The 17848-nt window shown below is 51.6% G+C and overlaps 1 protein-coding gene across 6 annotated transcripts in view; it reads left to right on the forward strand.

Moving 5' to 3' along the window:
• VWF (von Willebrand factor) overlaps nt 1–17848 on the forward strand; it is a 195967-nt gene that overhangs the window by 124665 nt on the left and 53454 nt on the right. For all 6 annotated transcript variants that reach the window (XM_082636932.1, XM_082636933.1, XM_082636931.1 and 3 more), the window contains 6 exons: nt 1171–1265; nt 3254–3414; nt 9300–9403; nt 10423–10561; nt 13041–13175; nt 16287–16433. In XM_082636932.1, coding sequence (XP_082493058.1) covers nt 1171–1265; nt 3254–3414; nt 9300–9403; nt 10423–10561; nt 13041–13175; nt 16287–16433 — 781 coding nt within the window. The remainder of the gene's footprint in view (nt 1–1170; nt 1266–3253; nt 3415–9299; nt 9404–10422; nt 10562–13040; nt 13176–16286; nt 16434–17848) is intronic.

Consider the following 17848-nt stretch of genomic DNA (forward strand, 5'->3'; position numbering starts at 1 on the left):
AAATAATAACTCAAATGCATGTAAAGTTACAAGTGTGGTAGGAAGCAAAGTATGTGGTCTATGAAAGCTTGAAATGGGGGGGGGGACAAAAGCGGTTTTTTGTGTGTGTGTGTGTGAGTGTAAGTGATGTCAGGTTAGAGGAAATAGTGTGTGCAGGAGCGTTTGCATTTGAGTGGGGCAGTGCACCTTCAGGATGAAAAGAAGGCCAGGGGGATGGATGGGGGACGGGTAGCAGGGCTCAGACCGTGTGGAGCCTGGGAGGCCATGGGAGGGGTTTGACCTTCATCCTAAAGCCTGTCGAAGGGAAGCTCTTGAAGGATTCCAAGCAGGAGTGTGACATAATCAGATTTGGGTTTTGCAAAGATGCTTGGGCTGTCATGAGGTATGTGTTTTGGAGAGAGGTGAGGAGAGATGCAGGACATCAGCCGGAAGGCTTTTGCACCATCCAGGTGACGGGGGTGGGGCTCAGCAGTGGAGATGGAGGTGGGTGTGGCTTCCAGCGACATTCAAGCCACCAAGCCCAGGGCTTGGGGATGCATAAGGTGTAGGGGGTGGGGAGAAGGCAGTGTCAGGGCTGAGCCCTGGGTTTCCGGTTTGTGAAACTAAATGGATGGTGGTTTCATTCGAAGAATCCAAGCCCCGGGGGAGAATTGGCTGTGGAGGGGGGATAGTGAGCTCAGTTTCGGGCACCCTGAGTCACACAGGTGGTTATCACATAAGCATTTGAATACGTGGATTTTAAGTTCAACGGAGAGATCGGAGCTGCTGACGTGAATCTGTGAGTCCTCTCTGTAGTTGGGGCTGGACTTGCAAATGACACACACAGTAGGAGGAGGAGAGAGGGGCTGGATGAGTGCACAGGGGGGCGGAGCTACAGTGGGCCTGAGAGGAGCCACCGGCAAAGTGGGAGGAACACCAGGAGGGATGTTTTGTTCTCTTTTTGTGGAAGGATGGAGCAGGCCACAGGGAGGACTACTGTGGAAGGAGGTCAAGTAGGAAAAGAAGTGAAGACAGTCGCCCTGGGTCCAGGGGCGTGGAGGTCACTGGTGGCCTCAGCAGCTGCGTTTCAGCCGGGTTATGGGATGGATGGGAGCCCGGCCGGAGCGGGGCAGAGCACCCCGTGGGAGGTGAGGAATCCCTCTAAGTCAGGCTGTGACCTCCTCTCTGCAGCTACTGTGAGGATGGCTTCATGCACTGCTCCACGAGCGGAGCCCCGGGGAGCCTGCTGCCCGACGCGGTCCTCAGCAGCCCCCTGTCTCACCGCAGTGAGTACCACCCGCCACGGGCTCTCCTCTCCCTCTGCTCAGATGGTGTGGGTGAGGCTGTGTTCAGGCACGCGTTGGTGTGTGTGACTTCCAGGCCTGGATGTGCCTTTGCATGTACACATCCCAGTTGTTGAGACAGGAAGAGTTTAATTTTGTGATGGGGAAGGACTGAATTGCCTGCAGGATGGACCAGGGAGATCTCTCTTCTGCCCATGGCGACCTTAACCCAGGGAGCAGCTGTGGGTACAGTGGTCCTTCATGGCCTCATTTGACTGAGGGACACGGTGACCGGAACACCTCTTTAGAAAGCTTCTCTGATGGATTTGAGACAGAGGAGTTTGGACTCGGTGCCCTCAGTTTGAAGGTCCTAATAGATGCTGCGCTGTTTAGGGACAAGGCACAGGAGGGAGACCTGGTGGGACCATATCCCACGTTTATGGATCAGAAGGACCCAACATCCTTGCTTAGAAAGGACCCTCCGAGTAGGAGGGAGCGAGATGCCTTTAGGCAGGTAAATGGGCTATTTTCAATCTCCAGCTTGACCTCTTCTCCCTACCTCTCACTTTCCTAAGGCCCCCTCTCTCCCAGTGACACAGCTCTGTGCCTGCGTTTGTCTTCCAACTGGTCCTGGTGGGGAGTCCAAGAGCAGGAGGCCCGCATGGCCGGGTGAGGGCCCACCTCTGGGTCCTCGCTGTGTGCTCACCTGGTGGAAGGGGTGAGGGAGCTCCGTGGGGTGTCCTCTAAGGGCGCTAATCCCATTCCTGAGGGCTCCACCCTCATGACCCAAATCACCTGCCCCAACCTCACCTCTCAATAGCATCACCTTTGGGGGTTAGGATTTCCACATGTGAATTTTGGGGGGATACATTCAGTCCATAACAGACCTCAAGGTCACTCATCCCTCCTGCCTCTTTCTTCTTCCTGCTGTCTCTCACTGTAACGTTTTTTCCCGACACTCCACCCCTCTCTGTTGCATTCTGCCTCTTAGGTCTGATGCTTCTCTTGCCCAGAGTCTTCTAGCCTAGTGACAGGAAGGTTTTTTTTTTTTTAAAGTCAGGAAACTCCTAGAATTCTGTGCCATTTGGAAAAGCCATTTAACCTCTTAGGGTTTCAGTTTCCCAACAAAAGTTTCCATATAAAAACAATGCTGGACATTCTGATTTTCTTGTCCATAAGAGATACTAAATGCTATATATATATGTAAGATACAAATGCTGCTCAATGAATCAGGGTTCTTGAAACACAGGTGCTGTGTCAGTTATCTGCTGTCATCATTTACTCAGTCAACACAGTGATACCTACTAATTGCCAGGCAGTGGAACAGTGAACGAAGCAGACAAAGCCCCCTGCCTGCATGGAGCCTGTGTTCTAGTGTGTGGATGGGATGGGGGTGAGCAATCAACAAAGAAGGAAAATAAATGGCATTCAAATGGTGATGTCAGAGCGTGGAGAATGACAAAGCAGGGAGTGTAGGAGTGTCCAGGGATGGATTGTTACAGGTTTAAATAGAGCGGCCGGGATGGCCAGGGGCTGGGCAGAGGATGCCATGTGAGCAAAGCCCCCTTTAAAGTTGTTGTGATGAAATTAACTAATTTTAGGAATTTAAAATTAAATGTGTTGGAGCAAAGGTTCCTTTTAAGCACCCAAACCCAGGTCCTTTAAAGCCTGGCTCTGGATGTTTTTGCAGTGCGTCCTGATTCAGTGCAACATGCAACAGCGCAGGGTCAAGGGGGATGAGGACCGTGGGCCATTAGAGGGATGCTGAGCTCGGCAGAGGCATCTTCAGTGCAGGCAGAGGTCAGAGCTCAGATGAGTAGATGAGGCTGCCATTCACGACCCAGCTGGAGGTCCAGCAGTGCCTTGTCCCAGGGCGTGGGCAGCCTGAGCCTCTGGGATTGAGTGACTGCACGCAGGGGGCAAAGGACAGAGTAGACGGCAGATCCATTCACCCCTTCGATGATTGTCTCTTTGGTTTTCCTGACTCCAAGGCAAAAGAAGCCTGTCCTGTCGGCCCCCCATGGTCAAGCTGGTGTGTCCTGCTGACAACCCGAGGGCTGAAGGGCTGGAGTGCGCCAAAACCTGCCAGAACTATGACCTGGAGTGCGTGAGCATGGGCTGCGTGTCCGGCTGCCTCTGCCCCCCGGGCATGGTAAGCCACCCAAGCCGCAGAGGGATGGCGACCTGCCGGGTTCCCGCGGGCAGGGGACAGTGAGGTGGGCTGCGGAGGCAGAGAGAGAAAGAAACAAGAGCTACACAAGGACGGCACTGGGGCTGCAGATGGGGTGCAGGCGGGGGCAGGGGTGAGCCCTCTGTGGCTGAGTCAGCCGCCAGAGGCAGGGAGAGAGCTGATGGGAGAGTTGGGGTGGATCTTGATCTTGGTGAGAGCTGACAAAAATACAAGAACTTAGCACAGCGGTGCCCTAGGAAGCAAGGCAAGGATTTCCGGAAAATACTTAAAAGTGCTAACGGGCATTTCCACTAGAATTTTCCCAAGGGCTGCATGCCATTGTATGAAGATGAGAAGACACATGCATGCACACACACACATACACACACATGCACACATTTTTGCATATGATTTGCGTTTATGTGTATAACTCTCTGTCTCAAGAGAAGACACTGCTGTCAGCAAGCCGCGGGCCCACCAATCCCTTCCCCACACCGAGCCTTCTTTTCCTCATCTGTAGGGTGAGCCATGAGGTCTTGGTCAGCTCCTAACATTCCGTGTCTCTGGGGCTGAGGCTGCAAATCGTTACTCTCGGCCAGCCCTTCCTCGTGGTCCCCCAGCTGTTGGTCTGCGGCCGCCTGGTTCCTAGTGCATCCTGGTGGTGGCAATGGCCTGAGCACACCCAGGCCCCCTTAGCTCCGTCCCAAGTCTAGTCTTAGGACACCTGTGTATTAAATATACATAGACTATTCTTGTCAACCTGAAGGATGCAACTTCTGGATTCTTCTCTTTCAAATGCATCCCGTCTTCTTGCTTTCTCTAATTCCCCATACCCAACGTGAGCAGTGAGGGCTGGGGTGAGGGTCCTAGAGGCCAAAATTGGTGGGGGGAGGCAAGATGGCCCTCTTATGGCTGTAAAGGTCATTCATGATGCCCAGGCCTCGGCTTGGGGGCAGTATCCTGGGCTGTGGGAGCTGGAAACTCAGATGCATCACCAGCGGCCCTCAGGAAGGCTGTGGACTGGGGTGTGCGCAGGGCACACGGTCTCTCTCTTTCCCTCCAACCCTCTCTCCTCCGAGACGGACAGACTAGCTGTTATCCATTCTCCCTGGGTGCTCCCCTCTGTCTTAGCCTCGGAGGATTCTAGAACTATCTTTTCTAATGGGGGAGCTAGAGATTGGCCAGGGAACATCCCCAAACTGGAAGATCTTGTTTGGTGCCTTAGCAGAAGGAGGTATAAAGGAGGGGGAAACTCAGACAAGAAATAGGAGCGTGGAGAGGAAACTTCCATATTGTTCTTTTTTTACCCCAAGGGCCTCTTATTTTGACTGTTCCTTCTCCATACTTGGAGAAGAAATTCTCCCGACATCAGAGAAAGCTCTGGCAAAAAGAGGGATGCTGCTCAGGAGACTGGAAGCATCAGGGGCTCTTTCAAATGAACTTTTTTTTCCCCACGAAGGAAATAGTGCAGAAGCTGCCCCGAGCTTCCAGGCTTGAATCTGGGCTCCTGACGTTTACTTCAACAGAGTGGCAAGCCACTTAACATCTTTGTGTCTTTATTTTTCTCACCTGTAAAATTGGGTCAGGAGAGTTCTTGAGAGGATTGGAGGTGACAGTGGTGGGTACATGGAAGTCGCTTCATAAGTGGTGGTTTAATGACCGCGGTTACAAGAAGTTCATGGAGCAAAAGCATGAACCATATTATGGACAGAGATGCTATGGGAAACTAGTGCACCCTGGGGAGAAATTTTTTGGATCTCAGGATCCACATGTAAGACCCACTAGATCAATAAAATGAAGGGGTTGCCCTAGAAAATTTCCCAAGTCTTTTTCCATGGTTAAAAAAATCCTTGAATGAACTTCCTGCCTTTAAATTAGACGATTACCTGCTTCCACCACGAGGTGGCAGCAAAGCACAACCCACCGCCCAGCTCACTCCGTCCCAGTCGGGGCTGTAATTGTCTCCAGGAAGAGCCAGGAGCCCTAAAGGCTCACGCTTTCAACATCCCCCCCACCCCGCCCCGAGGACACAGAAGGAGACCGAGGAGAGAAAGGACACAGAACCATTCAAGGCTACATAACTGTGTCGTGGAAATCCTGGCCTCCTGACTCCCAGTGTAGTACCCCTGTCTGGAAGATGCTCACTTACACTCTGAAGTCCAGTGGTCACATTTTCCAAACTGGTACCCAGTTCTGCTGGTACTGGAAAAGCTCTCAGCCGCTGAGAGGTGTGTTCATTTCCCTGGTCCTTTGAGGCCCAGTTTTCTCACTGGCCCACTATGAAGCCTGAAAAGACATTGGCGCTGCTATTTGGGGTTTTTTTTGTTTGTGTTTTTTTTTAAATTAATTTTTATTGGAGTCTAGTTGATTTACAATGTTGTGTTAGTTTCAGGTGTACAGCAAAGCGAATCAGTTATACATATATGTATATCCCCTCTTTTTTAGATTCTATTCCCATATAGGTCATTACAGAGTATTGAATAGAGTTCCTTGTGCTTTACAGCAGGTTCTTATTAGTTATCTGTTTTATACATAGTAGTGTGTATATGTCAATCTCAATTTCCCAGTTTATCCCTCCCCCCTTTCCCCTTTGGTTGGTGCTGCTTTTTGAAAGGTAGAGCTTGGGCTCAGGGGCCCATCCAAAGAGGGCCTCTCATGTGCACACTGTAAATCCTACAAGATGTAATTCTAAAAGGCCCAGGAAAGCCCTCCTGTCTCAAAGATATCTCCTACACTTCCTATGATTTGTCACCTAGTCAGGTTTACTGAAATATAATAGGTATGAATTTAGTTTGGTTAATAAAAAACAACTTTAAAAAAGCTTACCTTATAAATCCTCATAGGAAGTCATCCACACTTTAGCATGAGTTGTTTCATCAGATTCTTCCCTCTAGCAAACATCTAGTTGAAGGCAGCTGCATTGAGCTGGAAGTATTGGTGGGGAGAACAGAGGGCAGCTGGAAGGCAAAAAAAGATCCTGGAGAATGGGTCAGTATGGCGGGGTGAAGATGGGGCCTTTTCAGAGCAGAGCAACAACGCCCATTTTTTTCTACTTCGTAATTTTTCTTGCTGATCAAGACCCAGGACTGTGTTCTCAGCACGAGCCTTTCTTACTCAAGGTGTCATGAGCTGATGGACAATGGCGACAGCTATTTCTGCCTGTTTTCTTCTGAAGTCCTTGAAGGTCATTCGTCAACTTTCGTCAGCTTTATCTTATTATCCTTCTGGTGTCCTAAAGGGAAAAACACTAGGCAGGAATGGTTCTCTTCTTTTCAAACATGAAGTTTAAGTAAGTGACTTGCACGAAATTCACTGCGGGGCTGCTCTACCGGCCCACCCTACACGTGGACCCGTTCTCATCTCCATCCCATCCATCTCCTGCATGTGTCTTTATCTTTCTATCTCTGTGGGTTCGTTAGCGCTTTAGGACTCCGGGTGCTTTTGGCTGGGCTGGTGGTATTTGATCTTCTGTTCCAAGTCGGGAGCCTCCTGCTGAGAAACCTCTCCTCTCCCTTTAAGGCGCCGTTTGCTTCCTCCAGCTCTGACCTAGGTCTAAACCCATGCCCCTTCCTTATTTGATACCAAGGTCCTATTTTAATATCATAATCCATCAATGAGTCATCTCCTTTCACTAAAATAAGCAGGGCAGAGGGGAGCCATGTGGTTTGTCAGTGAGAGCTTGGAAGGGGGTGACAGTATTATCTCATGGCCACGCTGGGATTTGAGTTTTCTGTCCCTTGGAGGAGGGCCGGGCTCCCTGGGACTCACCCCTGGCCCAGGCGAGGGGTTACCTGGGCCCTGGGAGTGCAGGACTTTTTGTCAGTGGGTTGACCACCCTGGAGAGAGGTAGAAACATCCAGCACGCAGACCAAGAGGCCTGGGAGCTCTCCGCCCAGCCTGCTTCCGCTCAGGGGAGGTGAGCAGGGCCGCTTTCTGGAATCCATCCTGCATCGCTTCGCCTCACATGATGTTTCCCATCACGAGGCTCGTTGTCTGGTTGATCTCCATTAACTGCAGGAGCCGAGGCTGGCGAGAAGGTCGGGGGTCCCCAGGGAGGCCACGGTCATTCCCAGTGTAGCCATGAGGTGGCGGGTCTGGGACTTACATCAAAGATGACAAGGTTGGGGGATGCGGGGGTGAAGCCTGATTGCAAGGCCTTTGAAGACTGGGGTGGAGGGACGTTTCCCATCCTCCCTGTTCCCACTGGGCTGCCATCCTCCCTACTGGGTGCCTAAGCTGGATGTCTGCCAGGGACATCGTGGCCCCCGGAGGTACGAGCCACCTAGAGCGTGGTCCCCCTGCATCTTCCTCACTCTGGCTCCCATCCTGCCCCTTCCCTTAGGCCTCGGGGACTCGGGAACTCTCCAGAGGCTGCGTGAAGCTGGTGGCTGAGTCACGGAGGTTCTTCTTCCCAGCCCTTCCAACACACAAACACACACACGCGCATGCACCCACACGTACACACACATACACATACACATGCATGCACGCACACGCAAGCTCACACACACAAACACGCATGCAAATACAGACACATGCACACACACGCACACATATACATATGCACACACATGATTTTAGTCTGTGATCTTTGACATGAAAGCCCTTTGTTCAGCCCAAGACCGCTCTGTCCCAGGGCTTTGGCTCTAGGCCCAGGGAATCCAGGCTTGTCTGCGGAGTGACAGGATCGCACAGATGCTAAGTCACCCAGACCAGCAGCTTCTCACCCCTCGGGTGGCTCTGGAACCAGAGTGCCGTGGTCCCTTCACCCAGGGTCACGCAGAGCCGGCGTCCAGGGCTGCCTCCTAGGGTTGGGAGAGAAGCAGATCTACGTGTGGGATCAGAGTGGGTTTGGCCAGCTCTCCCTAAGGTCACTGGGGCCAGCGGGTCTTCATTCTTTTCCTCCTGGCCCCGACACCCCTGAGGAGTATAACCTGTCACATAGTTACTCCTTCACTGGTGGGGGGGTGGGGAAGGAGGGCAGGCCCCGTGAGGGTGTGTTGGACCGTCAGGGGACGGGGTGACAAGGATGCACGTGGGGCTTGAAAACCCCCAGCCTTTGGTTCTGGTCCATCCCTGCCTGTGGCCACTATTCAGCTTTCACCTCTAGGGCATTAAGTGCATTGTTCACTAATTAATTCATTTTATTAAATACATTATCCATTTTCTTCAACTATAGAACATAGTAGATGCTCAATGAAGAATATTCAGAAAAAAAATTTAAAAACCAAAAAAGAAAATAAGATTCCCTTATCCTAGCCCACCAGAGGCAACTTCTACACTTCCCAAGCCCTTTGGAGGCAACTTATATATTTCCTTCAAGACTTTTTTTTTTGAAATATATGCATATATATATTAATCACTGGGACCATATGTGTATACAGTTTTTTTTTCTCCCTTGTTTTAGAAATTAACAGCATAAGTAGTTCTCAGAACTTTTCAGATTTTAATGTGCTCCACAGGACACCATCCCCTGGAGATTCCTTAATGGGTTTAATCATGTTCCTATTGTTGAACACTTAGTTGCTTCCATTTTTTTTGGAATGATAAATAATTGTACATTATTTTTTGCCTATAACTCTATTACCTTTGGAGAAGTGCTCTGGAGGAATTACTGGGTCTAAGGAGATGCACGTCTCAAGGGCTTCTGACATGTGTTATCAGAGTCTCCACCAGGTCCCAGGGCTCCTGCCCCTGCAATGTAAGGGTGGAGGGGGTCAGAGTGTCTTCAGCTAAGCCAGGGGGACCAGTGTAGACAAGAGCCGGGATTCCAGCCCCAGACTGGGCATGCCTCCCTGGGCTGCCTCTGGCCGCAGCTGTTGGAACAGTCATTCCGGCCCCAAGACTTTTGGATCGCTTTCCCTTAGGTCCGGCAGGACAACAGGTGTGTGGCCCTGGAAAGGTGTCCCTGCTTCCACCAGGGCAGAGAGTACACACCCGGAGAGACGGTGAAGGTGGACTGCAACACTTGGTGAGGCCGGGAAGGGTTCCAGGGACGCTGGGGACGGGGGGTGGGGTGTTGCTCTGGCACTTGCTCCCCTCCCACCTGTGGTAACGTGGCTGCTCCTTTCCTTTTCTCTGTGCCTCTGTTTCTCCATCTGTCAAATGGGAGACTTTATCATCCCGTGTACTCACCCCACGGGGACACTTTCTGGACAGCAGTGTTTCCTGGGGAAGATAAGGGCCATATCCATCACTGCATGCGTGACCAAGCTATCCCAGGGCACGGGGTCGGGGGTCCTTCTCTGGCCTTGTCCTGTCCCCCAGCCCTATTGCGAGTGTGCCTGCCTGGAAAGAGACCGTCCTTCACACAACCCCGGACTCTGCTCTCTCACCGTGCCTTTCTTTGGGGCAGTGCACGACTTCAGGGAAGGCCACGGGGACAGGCAGGAAGGGGCTTAGTGTCTGGGGCCTGAGGTCTGAGCTTTCCACCGCTGCCGCCCCTGATGGGCTTCCTGATGTCGGCTCTGTTACTGGGCGGAGGGATGGGGCCGTAGGGCAGCCGGCAAGTCGCTGTGGGTTGACACACATTGCTGCCCACCCTCTTCTGGCAGAAGCTCACAGCTGGTCACCGTTTCCCCAGCTCAGAATTTTCCTGCTATTCTGGACGTGTGTCCCCTTAGCCTCAGAGGGGCTATCGGCCTCAGTGTCTTTTCTGTAGAGACCCTGTGGCCCCTCCCAGGTGATGTCCTGGGAGGCTGGGCTTTGGCACGTCCGGAGCAGGTGGTGACAGAGTGTCCCCGGGTCACCTCGGCCAACCAGGGCCCTTCTTTGCCTCGTGACGGGGGTGGGGGCAGCATGGCTTCCCTCTCTTCCTGGCCCCGTGCTTTAAAAATGTGTGGGTTCATGACCGCGGGGCCCTGTGAGGTCCGATCCACAGGCTGCAGACCACCCTCCCAATGCTTCCTGAGGCCTCCTGGAGGGTGGGTGGCATCCTCCCTGTCCCGAGGCCCGAGGGCCCCACCCTCACCCCCCTCATCCTGTTCCCAGTGTCTGTCGGGACCGGAAGTGGAACTGCACGGACCACGTGTGCGATGCCTCGTGTTCCGCCCTGGGCCTGGCTCACTACCTCACCTTTGACGGGCTCAAGTACCTGTTCCCCGGGGAGTGCCAGTACGTCCTGGCACAGGTGAGAGCAGGGCTCGGGGGTGGGTGTGCTCCCAGGCCGGATGCCACCGTCTGTCGGTGGAAACAGCCCTGGGGGCTGGTTTCTACGGGAGTGATTTTCCAGCCGCTGGAGAGGCAGGACCTCGAGACTCGAGTGACTGCTGTGTTCCTCCAGCTCACCTGCACGCCTCCCAGGACGGGAGAGAAGCTCATTCGTTGACTGGCCTTGGTGTGGGGCAGGCTCCCATCCGCCCCAGTCCCAGCACAATGGAATGAGAGGAAGGCTCCCTTGCCTTCTGGCAGACACGGCCTCAGTCAGAGGACCAGTGGGGAGTGGAGCCCGGGCTGGATTTCAGCCCCAGCACCCTTCCTGCCAGCATCCTTGGGCAGTGAACAGCCCACTCAGGGAAGGTTGAAATGCCCCTGGAGTTTGGTTCCCGCCCTGTGATTCTATTCTATTTTATTCTGTTCTATTCTATTCTCTCTCTCTCTTTTTTTTTTTTGTGCCGCACCTCGAGGCTTGTGGGATCTTAGTTCCCCAACCAGGGATTGAACCCGGGCCCTCGGCATTGAGAGTGCAGGGTCCTAACTGTTGGACCGCCAGGGAAGTCCCCATTCCATTCCATCGCGTTCTCCACCATTTTCATTTCTAACCTCGTGTAGCTCAGAATGCGGGGTGGGTGAGGGGCTGTGGGTACAGAAGGTCCCGCTGCCCCGGCAGGCCAAGGAGCGGCCTGGGGGAATCCTAGCTGCTGCGTGAGGGCTGCTCAGCCCCCTTTCCCGCCCACGGATTCCTGCAAGTTTCTCTTGCTGGTTGACACCATCGCGGGTGAGCAAGGAGGGCTGAGCGCTTTGTCCTCCAGGCGGCTGGGCTCTGCGCGGCTTAAACAAATGTGGTCTCTCCGTCTCCGCTCTCAGGGGCGTCAGGGGAGGGGGCTCGGTGTGGGCTGGAGGGAGGACCGCAGACCCGACGGAGCCTCAGCCCCAGAGATAGAGCTGCAGGGCCCGGGAGTCAGGCAATGAGGACAGGGGCACCAAGCATGAGCCTGCCCAGCGCGCGGGGAGCGAGCCCCCTGCCTCTGGCCCGCGCCCCAGGCTGGCCCCAGAGAGGTGGGCAGCGTGCTGGGGAGATGGGCGTGCCCCCCACGAAATGCTTTTACCCACACCCAGGAACCCTCTAGGGCTTTCCCACACATCGTCTATGGAAGCCCGTCTTTCTGTTATCTGTCTTCCTCCCAGCCTTGGTAGCAAAAGATGGGGTGATTCCAGCTCTGGGGCTCCACTCCCCAGCCAGGTTCAGATCTGGGCACCCAGAAAACACGACATTTCAGTGCAACGAGAGGGGCCGGTCAGACCTACCGCCACAGCTCTTCCTGCCTAGGAGAAGCTGGCCAGGTGGGCCAGTCGGAGCCCCTCCGAGTCGTGCCCCTCGTGGGGCTGCTTTTCCTGCCCCACTGCCAGTGCCGTTGTCCCCTCTGATACTTTGTCCGGGGGCCCCTCCTTTTCCTTCCTTCCTCCTTTGGGAGGTGTTAAGAGGACTTAACTCTTTCTCCTTTAGAAAAATCTCAGCTGGTGACAAAGCACTTGTACCTTCGTTCCCTCTTTTAACTTTCACAATCCCATTAACCCAACACAAACCCGTTTAACCTACCAGTCCCGTCAAGTTGGCGGATCCCATCTTACAGAGGGGCACGTCGTGTGTGTGGAATGTATGTGTGTGTGTGAGTGTATGTGTGTGCATGCATGTGTGTTATATATGTGTGTGTGTGTGGTATGTATGTATGTATGTGTGTGTATATGAACGTGTGTCTCTGTACGTGTGTCTCTGTGTGTGTGTGGGTATGAGGGTCAGAGAGGTAAGTGACTTACTCGATATTATCCAGTAAGTGGCAGAAACAAGGCCCGGCCCTAGCTTTTCTGTGTTGGGTGTTTTTTTCCCATCCCAGCAATAGCCACAATGGAAGATATTTGCCAGAAACGTGTCCGCTTTTGCCTCCTTTCTATGCAATTCCCCAGCAAGGACCAGTGCTCCCACACCCTCTGTTCCCTGCTATGGATGGTAGCTCAGCTGGTGTTGCTGGGTCCGGCAGTCTTTGCTTACAGTTCTGGGCCAGCAGTCCAGAGGGACTCCACCAGAACTTAGAGCTGCCAAGTGCCACGTGGCTGGACGGTGCTAGTTCCCCGGCTGAGGCTGGACTAACAGGCTCAGGGGGAGCTGTAGGCTGAAGGGTCCACGTTCCCTCTCCCTGTGTCCCTCCTTCTCTCCCTCCCACCCCTCACCCCCCCCCACCTGGCTGTAGGCACCTGGTTCATAGGTGATGGCTGAGGATGACACACCTGTGAGTGTCCTCCGTCTCTGTCTGTCTCTCTCACACACACGTGGACACGGCAACCTCCTGTAACACATCCTTCAAAGGCCTGAGGTGATGGGACGCCAGTCTGCTGATCTGGGGAGGAGTAGCAGGGATAGTGTTTCTATCCTGACACCTGTCTTTCCCCAGGATTACTGTGGCAGTAACCCTGGGACCTTCCGGATCCTGGTGGGGAACGAGGGGTGCAGCTACCCCTCCCTGAAATGCAGGAAGCGCATCACCATCCTGGTGGAAGGAGGCGAGATTGAGCTGTTTGATGGGGAGGTGAGTGTGGGCTCATCCCTCCACCCTCACGCCCCTCCGTCGGCTGATGAAGAGCACATGCCGAGTGTTTGTCCAGGACGTGTGTGGATGGAGCGTCGTGCACCAGTGGAGAGATGAGGTAGCGCTGTATCCTGTGACCTCGCCTCGTCCTGTGAGGGTGGCAGCTGGCAGATGGTGACAGATTACACGGTCCATTTTAGTGGAAGGAAGTGCAGACACATGTGGAGAAGGGTGTGTAACCGTATCTGCACCAGCGTTCGGAGAGCCAGGGCTGACCTCCGGAGGCGATGGGAGATGGGAGGACGGGAGGACTTTCATATAGGAATACGTATATACACACACATATATACATATATATTATATACACACTATATATACAAATATACACACACACGAGTATACTATACATACACACATATATATTATATATCCACAGTTATATATATTATATATACAAATGCACACACATACACGTATATTATACATACAAATATATCATACACACATATACATATATATTATAGCCCACATATATATATTATATATACAAATGTATGTGCACATATATACATGTATATTATATACCCACATATGTATATAAATATAATGTATACAAATGTATGAATACATATGTACACATACAGTATAAATGCAAATATGTTATACACAATACACACATATACATATATATTAAATCCCACATTTATATGTATTATGTATACAAATGTATACACACATATACACGTATATTATGCATACAAGTATACACACAAATACATATGTATTATATACCCACAGTTTTATGTATTATATATATGAATGTACACACATGTACACATATATTATACATACAAATATACACACATATATACCCACAGTTATATGTATTATAAATACAAATGTATACACACATATATGCACATATACTATACATACAAATATACACATGTATACATAATATACAGATATATCCCATTTACATATATTATATATACAAATATATTCATGCATATACACACATATATAGTATATAGTATATACCCACATATATATTATATACAAATGTATACACACATATACACACTTCTATACATATATTATTTGCAGAAATATATACACACATATACATACATATATACACATATCGAATATATATACAAGTATATACACACTTATTATACATACAAATATATATATACACGCATATATATATTTTTTGGGAGGTGATGGTGTTTGGGGGTGTTTTACCTTCTTTTATGTTTTCCGGTTCTTCTCAGATAAAATCTTTTCTAAAGAGCTCAAAGCGCACAGACTCAGGCCCCGTGTGCTAAGAGCTCATGGAGTGGCTCTCAGAAGTCTACCCGAGAACCACCCAGGAGACCTTGTTTAAGACACCAACCGGGCTTCCCTGGTGGCGCAGTGGTTGAGGGTCCGCCTGCCGGTGCAGGGGACATGGGTTCGTGCCCCAGTTCCGGGAAGATCCCACATGCCGCGGAGTGGCTGGGCCCGTGAGCCATGGCCACTGAGCCTGCGTGTCCGGAGCCTGTGCTCCGCAACGGGAGAGGCCACAACAGTGAGAGGCCCACGTACCGCATAAAAAAAAAAAAAAAGACACCAACCTTCGGGTCCACCCTGAGGTCCTGGCTCAGGTCTGGGTGAGGCCCAGGAACCTGCGTCTGAAGTGGCAGGGGTCCCCGGAGCACAGCTGTGCTGGTCTGGCCACATTGGTACCTGGGAGACCTGGGTCTGGGCTCACCCCTTCCCCGTATCTTTATTTTGTTCTGTGGCCTCAGCCCGCATCCTGCCTTCTGTCAAATACCCACCACTGATACCAGGAGGTGGGAGGTGAATTCTCCTCCCTTAGAGAAGATAGCTGTGGAGCAAGCAGGACCTGTTGACTTGGGTCAGCCGTGTCCATTTCAGGGACAGTTCTACTTAGGACAGACGACAGTGGTGACATAGAGTGGGAGGCTCTGCCTGTGGTGTGTCCCCAGGGAGAGGACCTTGGCGAAGGGGTGACAAGTTCTTAGCGTCAGCCTCAGTCTTATGGGTTAGATGGTCAGCCAAGTACCGTGAAACGGGGGGCGGGGAGGGCTCGGCACCGGCAGCGAGTCAGCCGAGTCAAGGGCTCAGGTCCTTTGGGGGCTGAAGTCTGGGATTCCTGCTTCCAGTGCCGAGCTTCCCTGTCTCCCTGTTCAGCTCTGACTCCTGCTGACGGCAACTCGAGTGGGAGATGGGAGGAAAGGGGAGAATCTAGTGCTCGTTTTAATAAAGGGGTAGATTTATTTTTTAATAAGCCAATAAGGGATTTTATTTTATTTAATTAATTTATTTTTTTAACATCTTTATTGGAGTATAATTGCTTCACAATGGTGTGTTAGTTGCTGCTGTATCACAAAGTGAATCAGCTATACGTATACATATGTCCCCATATCCCTTCCCTCTTGCGTCTCCCTCCCACCCTCCCTATCCCACCCCTCTAGGTGGTCACAAAGCACCGAGCTGATCTCCCTGTGATATGCAGCTGCTTCCCACTAGCTATCTATTTTACATTTGGTAGTGTATATATGTCCATGCCACTCTCTCACTTCGTCCCAGCTTACCCTTCCCCCTCCCTGTGTCCTCAAGTCCATTCTCTACGTCTGCGTCTTTATTCCTTCCCTGCCCCTAGGTTCATCAGTACCATTTTTCTAGTTTGCATATACATGCATTAGCATGTGGTATTTGTTTTTCTCTTTCTGACTTACTTCATTCTGTAGGACAGTCCCTAGGTCCATTTAAAATCGGTTGCCTAGAGGTGCTTAAAATCATCACCACATTAAAAACCTCTTTAGGGGACCACGTGTATTTAATGATCAAGTGTCCAAAAAGTTCTTTTCACGACGTGATAGGTGATCTTCTGCCAGTAGGTTTCACTGTATTTTTAATCTCGTAATTATGTTTTTGCTGCCACTCCTTTATCCTAGGATTCTTGGAGAGAGGTAGGCAAGATGGACGCAGCTCTGGCCGAATGGGGCAAATGACCAGCGGCTCTGGAGGGCCGCGGGGAGGGGGAGCTGGGCCTTACACCTGAGCATCCCTGTCCTGGCCTCACACTGCCTCCTCCCTCAGGTGAGCGTGAAGAGGCCCATGAAGGATGAGACTTACTTTGAGGTGGTGGAGTCCGGTCTGTACGTCACCGTGCTGCTGGGCAAGGCCCTCTCCGTGGTCTGGGACCGCCACCTGGCTGTCTCTGTGTTCCTGAAGCAGACTTACCAGGTGGGTGGCCCTTCTCCGCTTCTTCCTCGTCCTGTCTGTTTGCATCTTCAGCTTCCTGAGCAGCAGCCCGTGGCCCCCGCCCGCCGTCTTGGGGGAAAGGGTGGGTGGTCACCTAGTGCAGCCTCCCTCCCGCTGCAAATAAGACTCAAGGGTTAGAGCTCGCCTTGGCTGTTTCCCGAGACAGGCTCCCTCTGAGAAGGATGGCGGCTTCCCGGACCCTGCAAACAGTCCCTTGACTGGCCTTGCTAGGCAAGCAGTTTATATCCACAAAGGAAGGAAAGAAAAGATTGGGCAAGAGCTATTAAGGTTTCTTAACCTCAAGAGGCAAACGGTCATGCGTGCTGTTATTATACCTCTGTGGAGCATTCCGGGTGCCCCTCCCATGGGGCCACAGGCCAGCAGCGGCCGACGCTTGCCGTGAAACTGCTCATCACCTGCTTTGGGGAAAGCCTCTTGCAGTATCTGTCCAGGTTCCGATGGTTTGCTGGGACTTCATTTTCTCTAACTGGCGTGAATGTGACAAGTGCTCTGTCTGCCCTGGTGGCAGGACAGACCTTCCCAGCAACTGTTCTAGGCACTGTGGACACAGCAGGGAAAGAACTATATATACATATATATATAGTTACATATAGTTATATATATATGTATCTTAACTTTGTATCAGTTTCCTATTGCTGCTATAACAAATTACGACAAACTTAGTGGCTTAAAAAAGCAACACAAATAGATTATCTTCTAATTCTGGAGGTCAAAAGTATACAATTGGTCGGCAGGACTGCATTCCTTCTGGTGGCTTTAGGGGAAAATCTGTCTTCTTGCCTTTCCTAGCTTCTGGGGCTGCCCGCATCCCTTGGCTGTGGTCCCACCCTCCATCGTCAAAGCCAACAGTGTAGCATCTTCCACTGTCTCTGCTTCTGTCACATCACATTTTGCACTCTGACTTCTGTGCTCTTTAGAAGACCCTGTGATTGCACTGAGCCCACCTAGATGATCCAGGACAGTCTTTCCCATCTCAGGATCCTTAACACAATCACACCTGCAAAGTTCCTTTTGCCATGTGTGGTAACATATTCCTGCTTCTGGGGATGAGAACGTGGATATCTTTGCGGGCAGCATGGTTTTGTCCACAACAACCTTGGTGGAGATCATATTCTAGTGGGGATATTGTATGTTTTAGATTGGTTGGTCTGTTGAGACCTGTCTCAAAGGGTGTGAGTGGAGTCTTTGTGGAAAGGAGGGAGGGAGCCACGTAAATATCCTGACTTGAGAATTTAGGCAGATGGAGTAGCAAGTGCCAAGGCCCTAAGGTGGACGGTGTTTGTGTTTGGACACGGAGGCCAGGGCAGCTGGAGAGGAGGGGCTTGGGGTGACTGGTAGTTAACAAGGGCAGGGACGGGGCAGGGGCCATGCCATGG

This window comes from Mesoplodon mirus (assembly GCF_964341445.2).
Source record: "Mesoplodon mirus genome assembly, chromosome: 11".
Lineage (NCBI taxonomy): Eukaryota > Metazoa > Chordata > Mammalia > Artiodactyla > Ziphiidae > Mesoplodon > Mesoplodon mirus.